At 51.3% G+C, this 20237-nt stretch overlaps 1 protein-coding gene and 1 long non-coding RNA gene across 6 annotated transcripts; one reads left to right on the top strand and one right to left on the bottom strand.

Moving 5' to 3' along the window:
• Positions 1–3660: 3660 nt before the first annotated feature.
• Positions 3661–7642, bottom strand: LOC147650625 (uncharacterized). Of its 2 annotated transcripts, XR_015276046.1 has the most exons (4): positions 7519–7642; positions 5034–5142; positions 4792–4912; positions 3661–4135 (listed from the first exon to the last, which is right to left on the bottom strand). It is a non-coding gene; the product is annotated as an uncharacterized LOC147650625 (long non-coding RNA). The 2 variants fall into 2 exon arrangements; XR_015276045.1 differs by lacking the exons at positions 3661–4135; positions 4792–4912 and having other exon boundaries at positions 4927–5142; positions 7519–7605.
• LOC111944562 (uncharacterized) lies at positions 6329–14635 on the top strand. Of its 4 annotated transcripts, XR_015276044.1 has the most exons (15): positions 8026–8217; positions 9090–9151; positions 9230–9273; positions 9368–9433; positions 9618–9697; positions 9768–9891; positions 10775–10838; positions 10917–10960; positions 11055–11120; positions 11305–11384; positions 11455–12557; positions 12636–12679; positions 12771–12815; positions 13685–13728; positions 13897–14635. XR_015276044.1 is itself a non-coding variant. In XM_086849880.1 (8 exons), exons 1-3 carry the CDS (start codon positions 6366–6368, stop codon positions 8129–8131), a joined length of 726 nt encoding a protein of 241 aa, XP_086706006.1. In that variant the 5' UTR covers positions 6329–6365; the 3' UTR covers positions 8132–8217; positions 9090–9151; positions 9230–9273; positions 9368–9433; positions 9618–9697; positions 9768–10771. The 4 variants fall into 4 exon arrangements, 3 of the variants coding, with proteins under 3 accessions (XP_086706006.1, XP_086706009.1, XP_086706008.1); XM_086849880.1 differs by lacking the exons at positions 10775–10838; positions 10917–10960; positions 11055–11120; ... (4 more) ...; positions 13685–13728; positions 13897–14635 and adding exons at positions 6329–6900; positions 7198–7282 and having other exon boundaries at positions 9768–10771; XM_086849883.1 differs by lacking the exons at positions 10775–10838; positions 10917–10960; positions 11055–11120; ... (4 more) ...; positions 13685–13728; positions 13897–14635 and adding exons at positions 6329–6900; positions 7198–7282 and having other exon boundaries at positions 8026–8521; positions 9768–10771.
• The last annotated feature ends 5602 nt before the right edge of the window (positions 14636–20237 follow it).

The raw sequence follows: 20237 nt of genomic DNA, 5'->3' as shown, positions 1-20237 counted from the left end.
GACTAGTTGCGTTTTGTTTCTATTTTGCCAAGTGCTTTTGGTGTCCAAACAGTTTCAGTTTATGTCCAGCTCCTCCTCCTCAGCTCAGGTAGACACTGCATGAGATTTTATGGACTTCTGCTTGAATCCAGGTTCCTGACAGCTACAGCTTCTCCAGGGAAATATGTAAGTGAAAATAAGCCAAGTCACTATCTTGCTACAGGTTATCAGGAACCTTTAACCAGGGTCACCTTCCGACTTGCTGTTTGCACTGGAGAGGCGCACTGACATGAAAAGTAAGGATTTGTATTAGCAAATAGTGATCGGCGCTGGGGCAGGCAGGCGTTGCACAAGTACAGGCATCTGCTGATATTGTGGCATGTTGTTGGGAGCTTTCAACAAGACATTTGCGCTACCGTGAGGCTGGGAAGGCTGTCACTACTGCAGGAGGTAAAATAAGAACATGGTATGATGTCCTTTGGAAAAGGAGGTAAGGGCAGGCAGCTTTTCCCACACTGCTCAAACACTTGTGGTTTGACCTTTGTTTAGGCTTTCAAATTCTTCTGTTCCAAGTCCCTTTCTCTGTTTTGCTTGTGGATGTTTTCTGGGGGATTTAGCAATGAAAACGAGCCACCCCGGACACTTTGCTCCAGGTCTAGGTCTGGGAAGTTGCCCTTTTCCACTGGAGTGTGTGTTAAGCCCAGCCTGCCTGGTTGTGCACAAATATCTCCAAAACTATGGGAAAGGTCTAAACTTGTGCACTGCGTTGAGCTCGTACTTTGACAGTCACTTGTCATTTGGATATAGCAGGTCTGGAGGTCTGAGGAAGGTTTCAGGCAGCTCTCAGTGGTAAATACAGACATTTTCCTTGGTCTTTGCTTCTGGCAGCAGAGGGATGGCAGGTGAGCCAGGAGCAGTGGGCGGCGGTGGTGTGGGTGGGCGTGGGTCAACCCTGGGTGTCAGCGAGGGCTGCTGGCCAGGGCTGAGGGCTGCTCTGTGCTGCACAAACTGCACAGCTCGGCCAGCCTGGGGGCTGGATGAGCATGAAATTACAGGTGCTGCTTTGCCAAAGCCAGCGCCACTTGGATGGTCTTGCTGCAATCCCAAGCTCTGCCCTGCCCTTTGTATTTCCCCTCAGCACAGCCGTTTGCTTCCAGCCCTTTTTGGAAATATTTTCTGCCATTCAGCCTTAATGATTCCATGACTCTGTAGTAAGAGTCCCTCCGGTGCTTGCAACAGTGGCTGAGACACTTGTCCTGTACAACCTTGGCCATGGCTTAGGTATGTCAGCAAATGAAATTCCCCTCAGTGGATATCCCTGTGGGGTTTAATTTGGAAGTTTCCTTACTTTATCATTGTACCAGTGAGTCCAAACTGCTAAAACTATTTCTGTAGTGGAACTGCCCCACAGCACTGGGGGTATCCCTGTGGGCAGTGTCCCTGCCAAGGGGCTGCTCCCAGCACAGCTCTTTGCCCCCCCAGCCCTGCCCAGACTCAGAGCTGTGCCTCTGGCCAGGGCTGTGATCCTTGGTGTGACTGGTCCGACTGGGGTGGGGCCGTCAGCAGTGCTTGGGAATTTCTGCTTTGGAGCAAAACCCCTCTGTTACCTCTAGGAAGTTGAGTCTGGCCAAGGAGGTTCATTGAAAGATTCCTGCCCCTGGTTGGAGTCCTTCAAAGCACTGACATCTTTGTCTGCTATTCCTGAGTCCCCATAGCGCAGACACTGGATGATGGACACATCCTGCTGCTGGAGGAATCACTGAGTTCAACTCCTGGCCCTGCACAGGACAATTCCCAAAATCCCACCATCTGCTTGAGAGCATTTTCCAAATGCTTCTTTGACTTCTGTCAGGCTTCAGGCTGTGACCACTTCCCTGGGGAGCCAGTTCCAGAGTCCGTGATACTCTACAGCATGAGTTTGGGTGGCCTCAGACCTCTCCAAAACACTCAAAAGAGAGATTCTGGCTCTGGGAAATTATTTCTCACTCTACTGTGTCAGAGGCTGTTGAAAATAGCTGCTGTCAGTATCCAGGAGTTCCTGTGTGTCAGCAGTGGGGTGAGAGATTGTAAGGGGCTGGCTGTTCACCTTGCCAAAGGAGCTGGAGTATCTCTGATGTTCTCTGATTTGCTCTCCATCCCTGGTTCCTGGGGCAGCCTCACAGGCAGCTATCCTTCCTCTGTTCCAACAGGGGCAGGGTACTCCTGGCTGCTTGTGCCTCCATTCCATCTGTGCCTCCATCCTGCCCATGCCCTCATCCTGCCCATGTCTCCATACCGCCAAACATGGTCTTACAGAACAGGCAGCAGCAACAGCAGACCTTGCTCCTCCTCTACACCTAGAGATTGCCTTTTCCACCCAGCAATATCTTTTGGAAGGTTTTTCACAGTGACATTGTCCCTGTGAATGTTGGTGTCAGCCCAGTAGCAGGCACGCAGTTCCACTTACCAGGACAGTGCCTGCAGCCAGACTTCTGCCAAGGAGAGGGATGGGGAGGGTGGTGTCACCGATGTCCCTGTGCTGGCTGCTGGGTAACAAGTATCTGCTCTGTTCACCTGACAGTGCTCCAGAGTACAATGCACCTTCCCTCAGCTGCAGCTGGCAGCCCTTCATTTCTCAGGCTTAAAAATAGTCACAGGCATTATAAACAGCCCTGCATGGAACACAACAGAAAACTTGTTTTTCATCCTCTCCATGTTCCTTGTGGGAACAAATGCTCTTATCTCCCTTCTGTGCTTGGTTGACTTCTCTGTGCAGGACAGAGACGTGGAATATACAGCACATCCAGCACCATGCCTTGTATAGAGGAAATTATCTGTTTGTTTCTGCTTCTATGATGTTCCAAGTTCTTCAGCGGAACCGGGATGAAGCAGCAGCCACTGGAGAATCATTTGGAGACTGGTGCCCACCAGCCTCTGAGCTTTCAAAAAAAATCTGCTCACAGACTTTGGCTCTTTCTCAAGAGCGCCTTCCAAATCCAAGGGCTGTATGGCATACTCACATTAATGAACACTTGCACGTTAACAGTTACGAAGTTTTTACCTTCTGCTAAAAAGGTATGAATTATGCATCAGGGAAATACATGAGTTAGCGGTGTGTAAAGAGCTTGGAGCGGCCCACGGATCCAGTGTGTGGAGGCGCCACAAGCCCTGGGGTTTTCCTATCTCTGCCAGCCCCATTCTGGCTGTCGGCAAGTCAGCGCACGGGCTCCCGTCCCAGTTTGGTGCATGCCCAAAGGCTGGCCTGGGAAGTCTGTGAGCATGTCTGGCTCTGCTCTCCCTGGGAAAGACACAGCTGCTGCTGCTGGCCCTGCCCTTGATATGCCACCAGCTTCACCACATTGGATTTTCCCCACAGAGTGAAAATAATGAAAACTAGAGCCACGTCATTTTGTGGTAATAAGGCATTTTCTGCAATCCTTCACAGCCTGCCCTTCACTGCCACAGGGACAAGCTCTCAGTGGTGCCTTTAAGCCTGGCAGTAGGTTTGGTTTTTGGGAACCGCCACGTATGTTTGCTTCCCGGGGTGGGGAGGGCCCATTGGAGGTTTTCTCCCAAATGTGCCTGCCCAGTGTATCATGCAGAATTGGGAACCCACTATCACACAGGCTTGGTGGGGACTACTCTGACTCAAATAAATAATGCTATTAACTGTGAAGTAGTGAAGGAATAAAACACACTGCATTTTGAGAGCACAAAGAACTGAAACCCACAAATTAATTAAGGTTCACAGCTCTCCTGTACAATACAGAGATAATTGCTCAGTTCACAGTTCATGTGGGATAAGAGGGAAAGGGATGTGGCACAGTGATAGCAGCTCTGTAATATAATAAAAGAAGCACAAGTGTCACTTCAGCCCCAAGAAGCTTCTCCTGCTTCCCCTGCATCTCCTGGGGCTCACAGGGGACTGGAGGAGCTGGGCTTGTGTACTCCAGTGCCGAGTAGAGTCTGGACAGAGATCCCTGGCTCTAGTCCCATCCCACTGCCTCTCCCCATTACGCCCTGCAGCATCAGCCACGTTCTGCCAGGACACTCAGATGAAGCTTGGGATCCTCACCCGTAAGTGTTGGAAGATGTTGCTGTAATGGAGACTGCCAGCAGTCAAGTCAGCAATCCAGGCTGAATAATGTACTCATTGCTGTGTTATCAGCTGGGAAACCTGTTAGTAGTAAAAATACATGAGAAGAAGAAAGGGCACATGAATGTTTAAAGGGACGAAAGCTTTCTCAAGGATGACACTTAGGCAGGCCCAGCATGAGTCTGGGTGTCAGACATATCAAAAGGCTGCTGTACGGAAGTATTTTGGTATGTCTGATATGCAGGGAGCACAGCTTTGCCTCAGGGATCTTATTTCATTCACCTGAAAATGAAAAGCATCACACCATACCCTGGAGACCAGTGAAAGATCCTGACATTGGACTCAAGGATCTCAAAAGTCTTTTCTAACCTAAATGATTCTCTCTTCTACCAAGTAAAGCAGCAGGATGAGAGGAAATGGCCTCAAGTTGCACCAGGGGAGGTTTACATGAGATACTAGGGAAAATTTCTTCACCAAAAGGGCTGTCCATCATTGGAACAGGCTGCCCAGGGCACTGGTGGAGTAACCATCCTTGGAGGGATTGAAAAAATGGGTGCACGTGGCACTCGAGGACAAGGATTAGCGGTGGCCTTGGCAATCCCGGGTTAATGGTTGGACTTGATGGTCATAAAGGTTTTTTCTGACCTAAAAGATGTCATGATTTTGTTTCCTGACTTTTATGTTAATAACAGATAGTGTCCAAACCCACAGGAGCCATCTAGAAACAGGATACGTGCTTTTTTCCTTCTTTTGTGAAAGTGGTTTTGAGGGCTGACAGTGAAAGATGAAGCACTGTGTACTCCCTCCCGTCATCCTTCAGTGAGGTTGAGCCCAGCAGTGGGACTTGAGAAGTGATATCTATAAAACAGATGTCAGTGGTAACAACTTTTTATTTGTATAGAAAATAGCTGTAAACAATTTAGTACCAGCTGTAGCTCTTGTATGGCTTTAGCGTCTGATGTCCCACACCAGTTCCTACCGGTTTCAGTGCTTGCCGCCAGGATTCGGTCCCATTAATCCAGTTTTTCTGGGCATGCCATAGGATGACATCTCTGATGAGGCCAGTGCATTCTGGGTTTTGTAGAATTCTACAAGAAGGAAAACTTCTGATACATACACTGAGAATATATTTTAAAATTTGAATGATTTTCTTTCTACCCACGTTGGTTTAAGGTTAAGGTTAGAGTTAGGGTTAAGATTAGGGTTCAGGGTTAAGGTTAGAGGGTTAGGAAAATTACGAATGGAGCAGGATTCCTCCCAGACCCAAGCCACCCCCAGCTACAACTCGGGCTGCCCTTGGAGTGCCAAACGTCTCTGACAAACCGACATCAGGAACCTGCAGAGGTGAGTTTTCTTTCCCATGGAAAAGGGGTGCCATTCACGTCCAGCGGCCGGGCGGCCGCGAGCGGGTTTCTGCGTCCCAAAATTACAAACGGAGCAGGATTCCTCCCGGACCCGAGCTGCCTCCATCCAGAACTCAGGCTGCCCTTGGACTGCCAAACGCCTCTGACAAACTGACAGTCGGGGAGGGAGGGCGAGAGGAGGGTTTTTTTACATTTTAAAAGGGCTGCCATTTGAGTCCAGGGGCCCAGTGGCTGGGAGCGGGCTTCTGCCTCCTAGAATTATGAACGGCGCAGGGTTCCTTCTGGACTCTAGCCCTCCCCACCTCGAACTCGGGCTGCCCTCGATGTTATAAACACTTCTGACAAATCAACATCACCAAAATTGTGTCGTGAGTTTTCTAGTGCAGGATTTTCCTCAGACCAAACCTCCAGCGTCTATTCACGAGTCTAACCTCAGCAACTTCACCGGACCTGGAAAATCACCTTTGGATCAGCAGCATGGGACCCAACCCACGGCACCACAACCAGCCCCTTACCAAAGCCTACCTCTGCAGTCCTAAAACTCTACATTTTCACAGGGCGTCCCCTCTGACTGACCTTAAAATATGTTGAAGTATCCTAAAATAGCTCTGAAATAGCTAAAGAATTAGCTATTCTTAAAGAATAGCCTAAAGAACTATTCAAGTTAAACCCGCGGTCCCCCCTTCCCCCGCCGACACCGTGGTTCCCGGCTCCGCCACCCCGCCCGCCCTCGGCATCGCGGTTCCCGCAGCTCAGCTCCCCTACACCCCCTCCGCGCCGTCCGCGCCGCCTTGGTGCCCCGCGGGCTCCGCTTTCCCGGCGCCCGTGGGGCCGCCGGCCCCGCCGCCGCCCACCGACACTATTCTGCGCGGTGCGGGCCGACCCGAAATTCGCGCTGCCGTCCACCACTCCCCCATGCTGCCCTACGGCGCTGACGTCATCCACGCATGCGCAGTCACCGCTTCTATCGCCGATGCTCCTGCCGCTACCCACGGCTGCCCCGTGCCCGCCCGCAGCCCCAGCTTTTCTACCGCCCGTCGTACCGGCCTCTCAAGCCGCGGAGGGGGAGAAAAGGGGACGGGACACCGGCTCTACAACTGCTGACACCCGCGTCGCCTCTGCCACCGCCCAGCCCAGCCACCGTCCAGTCCCCGCCATGCGTCTTCACGTCCCCGCGTGCCCCACCGAAGCCACCCAACGCCGGCACACGGCCCCCGCCTGTCTCCGCCCCGCTGCTAACACCGGCACAGATCTCGTCAGTATCCGCTACGCCAACAACTCTCCCCGACAACGCGAAACAGCGACAGTTTTCAACTTTCCTCTTCTACCTCACCACTTCCTCTTCAGAGCCCCAAAAAAGGGATGGGTTATCAGGAAAAAAGGGGTTTAAGCTGAGGGAAAAAGCTTCCTTTTCCACAATTGCCTGTGTTCAAATTGAAGAGGAATCCACTTCCCCTGCAATTTTAATAGTCTCAATTGGAGGTAAACTGTGCTTTTTCTGTGCTGTTAGAGGTATCAACTGACAGAGACTGCCCATTTTCTATTTTTTCCCACTTTAAGTGGAACGGGAAAGCATGGATGATGCTTCCTTATGGATCTGAATTAAGGGCAAAATGCCCCCTTTTCCATCACCAGAGAGATTTAAAGTGAGGAAAACCACTCTTTTCCCCAATATCTGAGGGGATTAAATTAAAGGGGAGAAGCCATTTATTTACCACTGTATTTGTTTAAATGGAGTTAGCTGTCCCATTTGCTCATTTTAAGCGTTGCCTTTTCCAGCATTTCAAGGGTTTAAAGCTGCATTTCAGGGCACTTCTACCCACACCCCGGCACCAAATATCTGCGACGGGAGCGAGGCCAGCAGGTATGTAATGGTAATGCCACCTGGGAGTCCATTCTTTTTCTTATTTTCATTTAGAATGTAGACAGCCCTGATTAAAGGTCCCTATGAGACACCATTCAAATCAATACTATTCTTCTCCACCCTAATTAATCACAGGTGGAGTGCTACTTAGTAATCACTGAAAAATAATTATGGAAGTCCATAAATTATCCGACTTAGCTGGCAACACTGCTGAAACACAAAGTTTTTCTTCTTACCTTTTTTTTGTTCCTTTGCTCCATTGTCCTGAGTAATTGTAGCAGAAAAGAAAACATTGTTTTTTCACAAAGAGTTTTCTTCTACGCAGAGCTCCTTACCTCAAATTTAACTCAGAGGAGCCAAACAGCTACGGTCCCTCTGAGGGCCTTTATACCCGGTGGGATTTGCCGCCTCCCCTTTCCCAGGCATCGTGGGAAAAAGAGGCGGGCCCAATTAGGGGTATATTAACCCCAGGCTGTGCTAAGGGGCATTATTCCTTCCAGGGGAATCAGCAGGGGTAAAGAGCTCCTCTCTCATTTCAGTGAAGAGGCTCTTTCAATTTGCTTCAGCCTGCTAAGAGCAGGCATCTTTTTGGGCAATTGAAGCAGCAGAATTTTTGAAAACACCTCGAAGAAAACAATATTGAATACAGGGAGTATTTAAGTTCATGGTTTTGTGTTGGGGGTTCAGGGGCAATAAGATGCTTTTATAATGACTCTTCTTCTTGGCTTTTTTTTTTTTTTTAGGAGAATTTCCAGAAGTTCTAGGTCACATCAAGTGCGATACTTCAGATTCTCTCAGCAGATTCATCGTAACACAAAAGGGAACCGCCCCCGCAGCAGCTTTCCTTAGCAGCGGATCGTCCCCTCGCACAGATTCACTTCAGAGAGATAAGACGAGGGCTGTGGTCACAGAGGGGATAAAAACAGGGCGGTGGGGTAGGATTCACACCGGTTAGGGGTTTTGAGTCAGCTATGCGGGGGGGAAGTTTTGAGAAATGGCCTCTGGGGCCACAGTGCGGGAAAGGCTCACTTTAGCTAACAATGCTGAGGCGGGCAGGGCAGAGCAGTCCCAGGGTGTGTTGTCACTTGTCTCTTGTGCTTTCTGTATCTTCTGTACATCTTGTGTAACATATCTCTTGTCTTAGCCCTCCCAGGAGCTTATAAGAAACCCCAGCTCCTTCCGTTCATCTCCCATCTTTGCGTTCCTCGGCCCGGCACCGGCGAAGCTTCGATGCGGGAGGTCAGACAGGCATCAGAATCGCATCTGTCTTTAGAAGCGTGTGATCGGATGTTTTTTTAGGTCTCGTTCTCAGCTGTGTCAACAACTATATACAGCAGTGTTTCTTTACAGTGGATAAGGACTTGTGCCGATTCAAAGGCAGGCAGAGGCTTCCAGCCACAGGATTCTCAGGCATCTGTCTCTGCGGTTCTTGGAAAATAGTTGTTCCATTAGCATCTTTTCCCTCCAGGGTCATCTGATCCCGGCAGGCTCGCCTCGGGTCCCTCCTCGGTCATCTCGTTCAGCATTCTCTCGGTCCTTGTGAGGACTTCCTTGTCTCAGAGAGTTTTTTCTCCCTGTCACGTCCCCTTGTCTCACGGGTGCCTGGGGGTATTTGGTCCGGAGCTGCTCTGCCCTGGCGTCCAGCCTGGTTGTAGGTATTTAAGGACAAGTCCCAGGCACTTGTAATTGGAGATTTGTAATACGGGCTGTAGTTGGAGTCTAGCTGGTATTCTTATGTTGGCAGCAGGTGTCTGGAGCTGTGAAGTTACCCTGCAGCACTTTGACTTTTTTCCTAACTTTCTTTCAGATTCAGACAGATTGACCTCATGGGAGAACACCTGTCCTAGATGAGGGGGTCCCCCTGAGAAGGTTGGTCACGGTTTTACTTTGCAGCGGGGCTGGAACCGGTCACTGTGTTACAGCTCTTCTCTTTGTATTTATTTCTAGGAAGTAAAGCTGGAAAGCAGCGGGGAAGGCGAAGCAGGTGGGAGGTGAGCCTCGGTTGGTGGAGAGCAGCCGTTGTTCTTGCTGGGGTCGCAGTTTCTGGTGCAACTCCAAGCATCCCTGCTTGTTGGTGTGTTTTAGGCTGCCTCCTGATGCTGTGCTGAGGCCCCCTCACTGACCTGCCAAGAGACCCCGTTTGCTTCTCTGGTGAGCCCCAGCAAATATTACCGGAGTCCGTGACGAAGCCTCGACCTCGTCCACGTGTCGGTGCGGTCCGGGTACCCTTTAGGCGTGGCCGAGGAGTCGCGGCAAGTCGGGGGCTTTGGAAGGAGCGGCGAGGGCGCGCTCAACTTTCAGCGACGCTACATCGCCTGCTCTCCGTTTATCCTAGGCGTACTCTGCGACGACGGCATCTGCCTCGGAGCGTGGCCGAAGCGTGTGGCCGGAGGACCCGGGAGTTCCTAAGTGATGGTGAGTAGGAGTCTCTTAGGTGAATATGCCTCTAAGATTGTGCACTTATATTTGGTTTTCTTTATCATAGGTGATGATACTTGTCTGAGACAACAGCCCGGTGAGAGAAGAACTTCCCAGACAGCGAGGTGGCTTTGTTTGGCTCCCGACCGGCCTCTCGCCGTGACTCACATCTTCAGCCCTCTGAGAGATAAGTGGAGCCCACAGAGGGGATCAAAGCAGGGCGGCGGTCGGGACTGAGATCGGTTTGGGTTTTTGAGTGAGCTTTGGGGATGGGGAGGTTCTGGAAATGACCCCATAGGCCCCAATGAGGGAAAGCCTCACTTTGGCTAACAATGCTGAGGCAGGCAGGGCAGAGCAGTCCCAGGGTGTGTTGTCACTTGTCTCTCATGCCTTCTGTGTCTTCTGTGCATCTCGTGTAATGTGTCTCTTGCCTTAGTCCTCCCAGGGGCATATGAGAAACCCCGGGGTCATTCCGTTCATCTCCCATCTTTGCGTTCCTCGGCCCGGCGCCGGCGAAGCTTCGATTCGGGAGGTCAGACACGTGTCAGAATCGCATCAGTCTTCAGAAGCACGTGATCTTTTTAGGTCTCGTTCTCAGCTGTGTCGACAGCTATGTGCAGCAATGTTTCTTTACAGTGGATAAGGACTTGTGCCGATTCAAAGGCAGGCAGAGGCTGTCAGCCACAGGATTCTCGGGCATCCGTCTTTGCGGTTCTTGGAAAAAGTTTTTCCGTTAGCATCTTTTTCCTCCGGGGTCACCGGAGCTCGGCAGGCTCGCCTCGGGTCCTTCCTCAGTCATCTCGTTCAGCATTCTCTCGGTCCTCGTGAGGACTTTCTCTCCCTGTCATGTCCCCTCGTGTCACGGGTGTCTGGGGGTATTTGGTCCGGAGCTGCTCTGCCCTGGCGCCCAGCCCGGTTGTAGGTGTTTAAGGACAAGTCCCGGGCACTTGTAATTGGAGATTTGTAATACGGGCTGTAGTTGGAGTCTAGCTGGTATTCTTATGTTGGCAGCAGGTGTCTGGAGCTGTGAAGTTACCCTGCAGCACTTTGACTTTTTTCCTAACTTTCTTTCAGATTCAGACAGATTGACCTCATGGCAGAGTACTGCATCCCAGATGATGGGGGTCCCCCTGAGAAGGTTGGTCACGGTTTTACTTTGCAGCGGGGCTGGAACCGGTCACTGTGTTACAGCTCTGCTCTTTGTATTTATTTCTAGGAAGTAAAGCCGGATAGCAGCGGGGAAGGCGAAGCAGGTGGAAGGTGAGCCTCGGTTGGTGGAGAGCAGCCGTTGTTCTTGCTGGGGTCGCAGTTTCTGGTGCAACTCCAAGCATCCCTGCTTGTTGGTGTGTTTTAGGCTGCCTCCTGATGCTGTGCTGAGGCCCCCTCACTGACCTGCCAAGAGACCCCGTTTGCTTCTCTGGTGAGCCCCAGCAAATATTACCGGAGTCCGTGACGAAGCCTCGACCTCGTCCACGTGTCGGTGCGGTCCTGGTATCCTTTAGGCGTGGCCGAGGAGTCGCGGCAAGTCGGGGGCTTTGGAAGGAGCGGCGAGGGCGCGCTCAACTTTCAGCGACGCTACATCGCCTGCTCTCCATTTATCCTAGGCGTACCCTGCGACGACGGCATCCGCCTAGGAGCGTGGCTGAAGCGTGCGGCCGGAGGACCCGGGAGTTCCTAAGAGCTGGTGAGTAGGAGTCTCTTAGGTGAATATGCCTCTAAGATTGTGCACTTATATTTGGTTTTCTTTATCATAGGTGATGATACTTGTCTGAGACAACAGCCCGGTGAGAGAAGAACTTCCCAGACAGCGAGGTGGCTTTGTTTGGCTCCAGACCGGCCTCTCGCCGTGACTCACATCTTCAGCCCTCTGAGAGATAAGTGGAGCCCACAGAGGGGATCAAAGCAGGGCGGTGGGTCAGGACTGAGATCGGTTTGGGTTTTTGAGTGAGCTTTGGGGATGGGGAGGTTCTGGAAATGACCCCATAGGCCCCAGTGAGGGAAAGCCTCACTTTGGTTTGCAATGCTGAGGCAGGCAGGGCAGAGCAGTCCCAGGGTGTGTTGTCACTTGTCTCTCGTGCCTTCTGTGTCTTCTGTGCATCTTGTGTAACATCTCTATTGCCTTAGTCCTCCCAGGGGCTTATGAGAAACCCCGGGGTCCTTCCGTTCATCTCCCATTTTTGCGTTCCTCGGCCCAGCGCCGGCGAAGCTTCGATGCGGGAGGTCGGACAGGCGTCAGAATTGCATCTGTCTTTAGAAGCATGTGATCAGATGTTTTCTTAGGTCTTGTTCTCAGCTGTGTCAACAGCTATATGCAGCAGTGTTTCTTTACAGTGGATAAGGACTTGTGCCGATTCAAAGGCAGGCAGAGGCTTCTAGCCACAGGATTCTTGGGCATCCGTCTTTGCGGTTCTTGGAAAATAGTTGTTCCATTAGCATCTTTTTCCTCCGGGGTCACCGGAGCTCGGCAGGCTCGCCTCGGGTCCCTCCTCGGTCATCTCGTTCAGCATTCTCTCGGTCCTCATGAGGACTTTCTTGTCTCAGAGAGTTTTCTCTCCTTGTCATGTCCCCTTGTCTCACGTGTCATGGGTATCTGGTGGTATTTGGTCCGGAGCTGCTCTGCCCTGGCGCCCAGCCCGGTTGTAGGTGTTTAAGGACAAGTCCCGGGCACTTGTAATTGGAGATTTGTAATACGGGCTGTAGTTGGAGTCTAGCTGGTATTCTTATGTTGGCAGCAGGTGTCTGGAGCTGTGAAGTTACCCTGCAGCACTTTGACTTTTTTCCTATATTTCTTTCAGATGCAGATAGATTGACCTCCTGGCAGAACACCTGTCCCAGATGAGGGGGTCCCCCTGAGAAGGTCGGTCACGGTTTTACTTTGCAGCGGGGCTGGAACCGGTCACTGTGTTACAGCTCTGCTCTTTGTCTTTATTTCTAGGAAGTAAAGCCGGATAGCAGCGGGGAAGGCGAAGCAGGTGGAAGGTGAGCCTCGGTTGGTGGAGAGAAGCAGTTGTTCTTGCTGGGGTCTCAGTTTCTGCTATAACTTTAATCCCTTGGGTTTTTTTTATTTTAGGTGGTCTACTTGCAAGATATCCCAGCCCAGGATGCTGGAGGACAGGTGGGTGCAAGCTCTGTGTGTGTTTTGGTGTTTCAGTCCCTGGTTTGCTGCTAATCTTTAGTTCTTGAAGGTAGAATGAAAGAACCACATCACAAATCCCACCTTGTGGATCCTGACACACATTGGTGTCACGGACAGGATTCTGAGAGACAGAAGGGGTTGCAGGTTTATCGTGCAGTCAGTATCAGGGGAAAGACGGTTCGCCTCAGCCGCCCCTAGCCTGCCACGTCCGTGAGCAGTGTCTAGAAAGCAAGGGAGGTGACTCGAATTTGTTCAAAACAGCACATGCCTCAGGGCAAAGCACCCCACACTCGTTTGAGGGCTCTGTCTTCAGAACTTTACAGGGGATCTTTGAGTATGAGAAGTGGGACTGAGTGGTTTTTCTGTTTAAAGTCCCTGGTTTGCTGCTAATCTCTAGTTCTCTAAGACAGAAGGAAAGAACCACATCACAAATCCCACCTTGTGGATCCTGACACGAATCAGTGTCACGGACAGGATTCTGAGAGACAGAAGGGGTTGCAGGTTTATCGTGCAGTCATTATCAGGGGAAAGACGTTTCGCCTCAGCCGCCCCTAGCCTGCCACGCTGGTGAGCAGTGTCTAGAAAGCAAGGGAGGTGACTCGAATTTGTTAAAAACAGCACATGCCTCAGGGCAAAGCACCCCACACTCGTTTGAGGGCTCTGTCTTCAGAACTTTACAGGGGATCTTTGAGTACGAGAGGTGGGACTGAGTGGTTTTTCTTCTGTTTCAGTCCCTGGTTGGCTGATAAGCTTTTGTAGTCCAAGATGGAATAAAGGAACCACATTGGGAATTCCACCTTGTGCATTGTGACAGTAACTCAGTGCTTTCTTCTTTTCTGTCTTTGCAGGAGTTGGTGTTGCCCCGAGCACGGCAAGGAGCAGAGATGAGCAGGTGAGTTGGCATTTTGAAGTTAAGTTAGAGGACAGGGCTGTAGTGGGATGGGCCCCTCTGAAGCCAAGGGAGAGGGTTTCTTTGCAAGCTCGCCAGAGCTTTTGCCGGGCAGGGCAGTTCCAATCCATCTTCTCGTTGTCTCGTGTTTCATGTCATCGGCCATCTCAGCCTCTCGACGTCATCGTGGATTTTTTCGTCTGAGGAACCGGCCTTCGCATCCACAGCTATCGCCGCGTTCACCCGGCAGACATCGCCTGCGACTGCCTTGTACCGTGCCTGCCTCTGTAAAACTAACTGCATTGTGCCTGCCTCTGTAAAACTAACTGCATTGTGCCTGCCTCTGTAAAACTAACTGCATTGTGCCTGCCTCTGTAACTTAACTTAACTGCATTGTGCCTGCCTCTGTAACTTAACTTAACTGCACTGTGCCTGCCTCTGTAACTTAACTGCACTGTGCCTGCCTCTGTAACTTAACTTAACTGCACTGTGCCTGCCTCTGTAACTTAACTTAACTGCACTGTGCCTGCCTCTGTAACTTAACTTAACTGCACTGCGCCTGCCTCTGTAACTTAACTTAACTGCACTGCGCCTGCCTCTGTAACTTAACTTAACTGCACTGCGCCTGCCTCTGTAACTTAACTTAACTGCACTGCGCCTGCCTCTGTAACTTAACTTAACTGCACTGCGCCTGCCTCTGTAACTTTCAACTGCACTGTGCCTGCCTCTGTAACTTTCAACTGCACTGTGCCTGCCTCTGTAACTTTTAACTGCACTGTGCCTGCCTCTGTAACTTTTAACTGCACTGTGCCTGCCTCTGTAACTTTTAACTGCACTGTGCCTGCCTCTGTAACTTTTAACTGCACTGTGCCTGCCTCTGTAACTTTTAACTGCACTGTGCCTGCCTCTGTAACTTTACTTAACTTTAACTGCACTGTGCCTGCCTCTGTAACTTTTAACTGCACTGTGCCTGCCTCTGTAACTTTTAACTGCACTGTGCCTGCCTCTGTAACTTTTAACTGCACTGTGCCTGCCTCTGTAACTTTTAACTGCACTGTGCCTGCCTCTGTAACTTTTAACTGCACTGTGCCTGCCTCTGTAACTTTTAACTGCACTGTGCCTGCCTCTGTAACTTTTAACTGCACTGTGCCTGCCTCTGTAACTTTTAACTGCACTGTGCCTGCCTCTGTAACTTTTAACTGCACTGTGCCTGCCTCTGTAACTTTTAACTGCACTGTGCCTGCCTCTGTAACTTTTAACTGCACTGTGCCTGCCTCTGTAACTTTTAACTGCACTGTGCCTGCCTCTGTAACTTTTAACTGCACTGTGCCTGCCTCTGTAACTTTTAACTGCACTGTGCCTGCCTCTGTAACTTTTAACTGCACTGTGCCTGCCTCTGTAACTTTTAACTGCACTGTGCCTGCCTCTGTAACTTTACTTAACTTTAACTGCACTGTGCCTGCCTCTGTAACTTTACTTAACTTTAACTGCACTGTGCCTGCCTCTGTAACTTTACTTAACTTTAACTGCACTGTGCCTGCCTCTGTAACTTTACTTAACTTTAACTGCACTGTGCCTGCCTCTGTAACTTTACTTAACTTTAACTGCACTGTGCCTGCCTCTGTAACTTTACTTAACTTTAACTGCACTGTGCCTGCCTCTGTAACTTTACTTAACTTTAACTGCACTGTGCCTGCCTCTGTAACTTTACTTAACTTTAACTGCACTGTGCCTGCCTCTGTAACTTTACTTAACTTTAACTGCACTGTGCCTGCCTCTGTAACTTTACTTAACTTTAACTGCACTGTGCCTGCCTCTGTAACTTTACTTAACTTTAACTGCACTGTGCCTGCCTCTGTAACTTTACTTAACTTTAACTGCACTGTGCCTGCCTCTGTAACTTTACTTAACTTTAACTGCACTGTGCCTGCCTCTGTAACTTTACTTAACTTTAACTGCACTGTGCCTGCCTCTGTAACTTAACTTTAACTGCATTGTGCCTGCCTCTGTAACTTAACTGCATTGGTTTGGAGCTGCCCTGCCCTGGCACATAGTTAGAGTTAGGTGGAACAATTATAAAAGGTTACAGTTCCTCTTTTCTATGAGGTTTTTGTGTAAAAAATGTGTGGGCCTAGAGGGTGGCTGAGTCATAGCTACCATAGAATCCCTCACTGACCACCTTGTGTTGTTTTGCAGGTCTCTGATGCCTATTTTCTGAGGATCTACCATTTGATGTTGAGAAGCAGCAGTGAGAAGATATCTCAGGGCATTTTGTTCAGCAGAGTGTTTCAAATAAGGGTTGCAGTCACTGTGCGAGTTAGTCTCCTGCTGCGTGTCAGAGTGTGTCTGTCTGTGAGAGTCGGTGGGTCAGGGTCTGCTTGTGTGCATGTGTGTCGAGTGGTTCTAACCTGGTATGTATGGCTTTTGCTTTTCAGGACTTACAATTCACTTTTAAATTTAGAATAAAAAATCCCCAGCTGGGGGGGTTTTTTTTTTTTCCCTCCCAGCTGGGGTTTTTTTTCCTCGGTCCCGGCCGGTCTGCGAGGCGACAGTCATCGCCAAAGTTTGGGCACGGACCGGCCCCGGACCGAGGTTTTCGTCAGGCAGGCCGAATTTGAGGCCCCCCGGGAACCGAGTTCCCGTGGGGTAGGAGGGGGGTGTGTGTTTGTGTCGAGTGGTTCTAACCTGGTATGTATGGCTTTTGCTTTCCAGGACTTGCAATTCACTTTTAAATTTAGAATAAAAAATCCCCAGCTGGGGGGGTTTTTTTTTTTTCCCTCCCAGCTGGGGTTTTTTTTCCTCGGTCCCGGCCGGTCTGCGAGGCGACAGTCATTGCCAAAGTTTGGGCACGGACCGGCCCCGGACCGAGGTTTTCGTCAGGCAGGCCGAATTTGAGGCCCCCCGGGAACCGAGTTCCTGTGGGGTAGGAGGGGGGTGTGTGTTTGTGTCGAGTGGTTCTAACCTGGTATGTATGGCTTTTGCTTTCCAGGACTTGCAATTCACTTTTAAATTTAGAATAAAAAATCCCCAGCTGGGGGGGTTTTTTTTTTTTCCCTCCCAGCTGGGGTTTTTTTTCCTCGGTCCCGGCCGGTCTGCGAGGCGACAGTCATCGCCAAAGTTTGGGCACGGACCGGCCCCGGACCGAGGTTTTCGTCAGGCAGGCTGATTTTGAGGCTCCCGGGAACCACGTTCCCGAGGACCAATGACAGCAGGATTATAACGGGGCAGTGGAGAGGAGAGTGAAGGTGAGTACGTGTGCGAGCTGAAGCCGGCTTCTGTGGCGAATGAGTATTGTGTTTTCTGTGTGCTCCTTGTGGTTTGGCATAGCAGTAATAATGAAACAGCATGTATTGACCTTTCCAGAACTGTAGAAATAGTTATATTCTGTTAATATGTATTTGGCTTGTATTGTTCTGTATTTGCATTTGCTGCTGTTTTGCTGTATTACTCTGTATGTGAATTAGGGATTTTTCAGTGTGTACATGGATTGTATTGTAATGCATTTGTCTCCAGTTTCTCTGTGTTTTGCTGTAGTGTAAATAAATTCATTAAATAAAGGTGAATAAACTTTCATCCCCCTGCCCCCCTACCACCACTCCCCCCCGGCTCTTGTGTTTTTGGTGTGGTGTAGTCATTATTTTCAATCTATTTCTTGCTTTTCAATCTCTTTCTAACTTTCTCTAAGTCTCTGTCACTGTTGCTCACTCTATTTTTCTGTTTCTTTTCTCTCCAACTCTGTTTCCTTTCCCTCTAGCTCTGAGTTAGACAGAAAGCAACTGGACTCGATTCCTTTCCACCGTAACTCCGAGTTACGGTGAACAGGAATTGTCTCCGTTTCCTTTCTCTCTGCCTCTGAGTTAGACAGAAAAGAAATAGAGTTGGTTTCTCTTCATTCTCCCTTGGTTTCTTCTCACTCCATCTCTGTTTCCTTTCCCTCTAGCTTCGAGTTAGACAGAAAGCAAACGGACTTGATTCCTTTCCACCGTAACTCCGGGTTACAGTGAACAGGGATTGTCTCCGTTTCCTTTCTCTCTGCCTCTGAGTTAGATGGAAAGGAAGTAGAGTTGGTTTCTCTCCACTGTCCCTCTCTTTCTTTGCACTTTGACTCTGTTTCCCTTTTCTCTGTACCTCTGACTTAGACTTGGACTTAGTTTCTTTGCACTCCCACTCTGTTTCCCTTTTCTCTGGGACTTGGACTTAGTTTCTTTTCACTTTGGCTCTGTTTCCCTTTTCTCTGTGACTCTGACTCTGACTTGGACTTAGTTTCTTTTTGCTCCCCCTCTGTTTCCCTTTTCTCTCTGACTCTGACTTGGACTTAGTTTCTTTTTGCTCCCCCTCTGTTTTCCTTTTCTCTCTGACTCTAGTTTCTTTTTGCTCCCCCTCTGTTTCCCTTTTCTCTCTGACTCTGACTTGGACTTAGTTTCTTTTTGCTCCCCCTCTGTTTCCCTTTTCTCTCTGACTCTGACTTGGACTTAGTTTCTTTTTGCTCCCCCTCTGTTTCCCTTTTCTCTCTGACTCTAGTTTCTTTTTGCTCCCCCTCTGTTTCCCTTTTCTCTCTGACTCTGACTTGGACTTAGTTTCTTTTTGCTCCCCCTCTGTTTCCCTTTTCTCTCTGACTCTGACTTGGACTTAGTTTCTCTTCACTCTCTCTATTTTCTTTCCCTCAAACTTTAACTCATTTCTCTTCTCTCTAACTCATTTCTCTTCTCTCTAACTTCTTCTTTTGCTTTCTAGCTTTAAACTTTAAACTTAGAAAAAGCAGCAGTAGAACCTTTCGTGCTCCCGGGGAGTAAAAAAAACAAATTAAAAATTATAAAGTACATACCACTTACTCCCCGGGAGCATGAAACCTTCTACTGCTGCACCAGACTTATAGTTTTTATTCTTTTTCGTTATAGTATATATACTATATAGGGGGCCCCACCCCCTCCCACCTACACCATACCTCATCCCCACCCCTACCCCACTCTCACTCACTCCTGACACACCAATGACCCTCCCCTAGCACTCACCCAAGCCCTGGACCCACCCCCCCTATAGACCCCCTATACCCTAGCAACAACCCAGCCCCAAGCACCCACCCCCCCTATGCACCCCCCCCATCCCCTAGCCCCCACCCCTACTGCACACCCCCCCCATCCCCAAGCACCCACCCCCCCTATGCACACCCCTCGATCCCATACCCCCACCCCTCAAGCACACCCCAGCCCCAAACACAGCCCCCCAGCCCAGCACCCCCACTCCCAACACACCAGCAACAACGGGAGCCCCCCCAATCAACACAAAACCCACCAAAACACCACCCCTCAATCCCAGCACAGCCCCCGAGCTGCCCATCAGGCCACACCACCCCCCGGCGCCGCTCCGCCCCTCGGGACCGCTCCAGAACCGTCGATCACGCCGCCCCACCCCCGGCACCGCCCCCCGGAACCGCCCCCACGCCGTCCATCACGCGGCCCCGCCCCGCAGCCCCGCCCCCAGCACCACGCCCGCGCCGTCCGTCACGCGGCCCCGCCCCTCGGGACCGCCCCGCGCGAGTCAGTCACCGAGCCCCGCCCCCCGGCACCGCCCCCGCGCCGTCCGTCACACCGCCCCGCCCCTCGAGACCGCCCCGCGCCCGCCCGTCACTCCGCCCCGCCCCCTGGCACCGCCTCCCACCCGTCCGTCACGGCGCCCCGCCCCGATGACATCAGACGGCCGCCATTTTATGAAAAATATCAACATTATGATTTTTAATAAAATACATACAAAAACACGATAAAACGACACGGTAACACAAGCACCACACCCCGCACACACGCCGCCGACCCCGCCACGCCAAAAAACCCGTCCCGAACCCGCAGAAAAAGTCCCGATCACCGTCACCCCCCCAATCGCCGCGCAGCCGCGGGAACGCCCCGAGCCGGCCCGGAACGCCTCTCCGGCGCGCGCCAGCGCGCCGGAGAGGCGTTCCGGGTCGGCCCGGGGCGCTCCCGCGGCTGCGCGGCGCCGGTAAAACCCTCGGCACGGGCGCCGCCATCTTGACCGGAAGCGCGTTACCGGCACCACGGCAACCGCCCGGAACTGCCCTCCTGGCCGCCCCGCCCACCGGTACCGCCCCCGAGCCGTCCGTCACGGCGCCCCGCCCCCCGGCACCGCCCCCCCGCCTGCCCGTCAAGGCGCTCCGCCCCGATGACATCAGACGGCCGCCATTTTGTAAAAAAATATAAACAATCATATTTTTAATAAAATAAACCCAGAAAACCGACAAAAAGACACCGTAACACAAGCACCACACCCCGGACGCACGCCGCCGACCCCGCCACGCCAAAAAACCCGTCCCGAAGCCCCGGAAACAATCCCGATCACCGTCGCCCCCCCAAGCCCCGCGCGGCCGCGGGAGCGCCCGGCGCCGACCCGGAACGACCCTCCGGCGCGCGCCAGCGCGCCGGAGGGTCGTTCCGGGTCGGCGCCCGGCGCTCCCGCGGCCGCGCGGCTCCGGTAAACCCCCCGACACGGGCGCCGCCATCTTG

The sequence above is a fragment of the Cyanistes caeruleus genome, chromosome 13 (assembly GCF_971803275.1).
Source record: "Cyanistes caeruleus chromosome 13, bCyaCae1.hap1.1, whole genome shotgun sequence".
Lineage (NCBI taxonomy): Eukaryota > Metazoa > Chordata > Aves > Passeriformes > Paridae > Cyanistes > Cyanistes caeruleus.
The sequence above is the reverse complement of the archived record's forward strand: the minus strand, read 5'-3'. Positions and strand labels throughout refer to the sequence as shown.

Coding starts and splice junctions, on each gene's coding strand:
- LOC111944562 (XM_086849880.1), top strand. CDS start 6,366: ATGCGCAGTCACCGCTTCTATCGCCGATGCTCCTGCCGCTACCCACGG. Junction 6,901..7,197: donor TTTAATAGTCTCAATTGGAG/GTAAACTGTGCT, acceptor TGCCTTTTCCAG/CATTTCAAGGGTTTAAAGCT. Junction 7,283..8,025: donor GACGGGAGCGAGGCCAGCAG/GTATGTAATGGT, acceptor TTTTTTTTTTAG/GAGAATTTCCAGAAGTTCTA.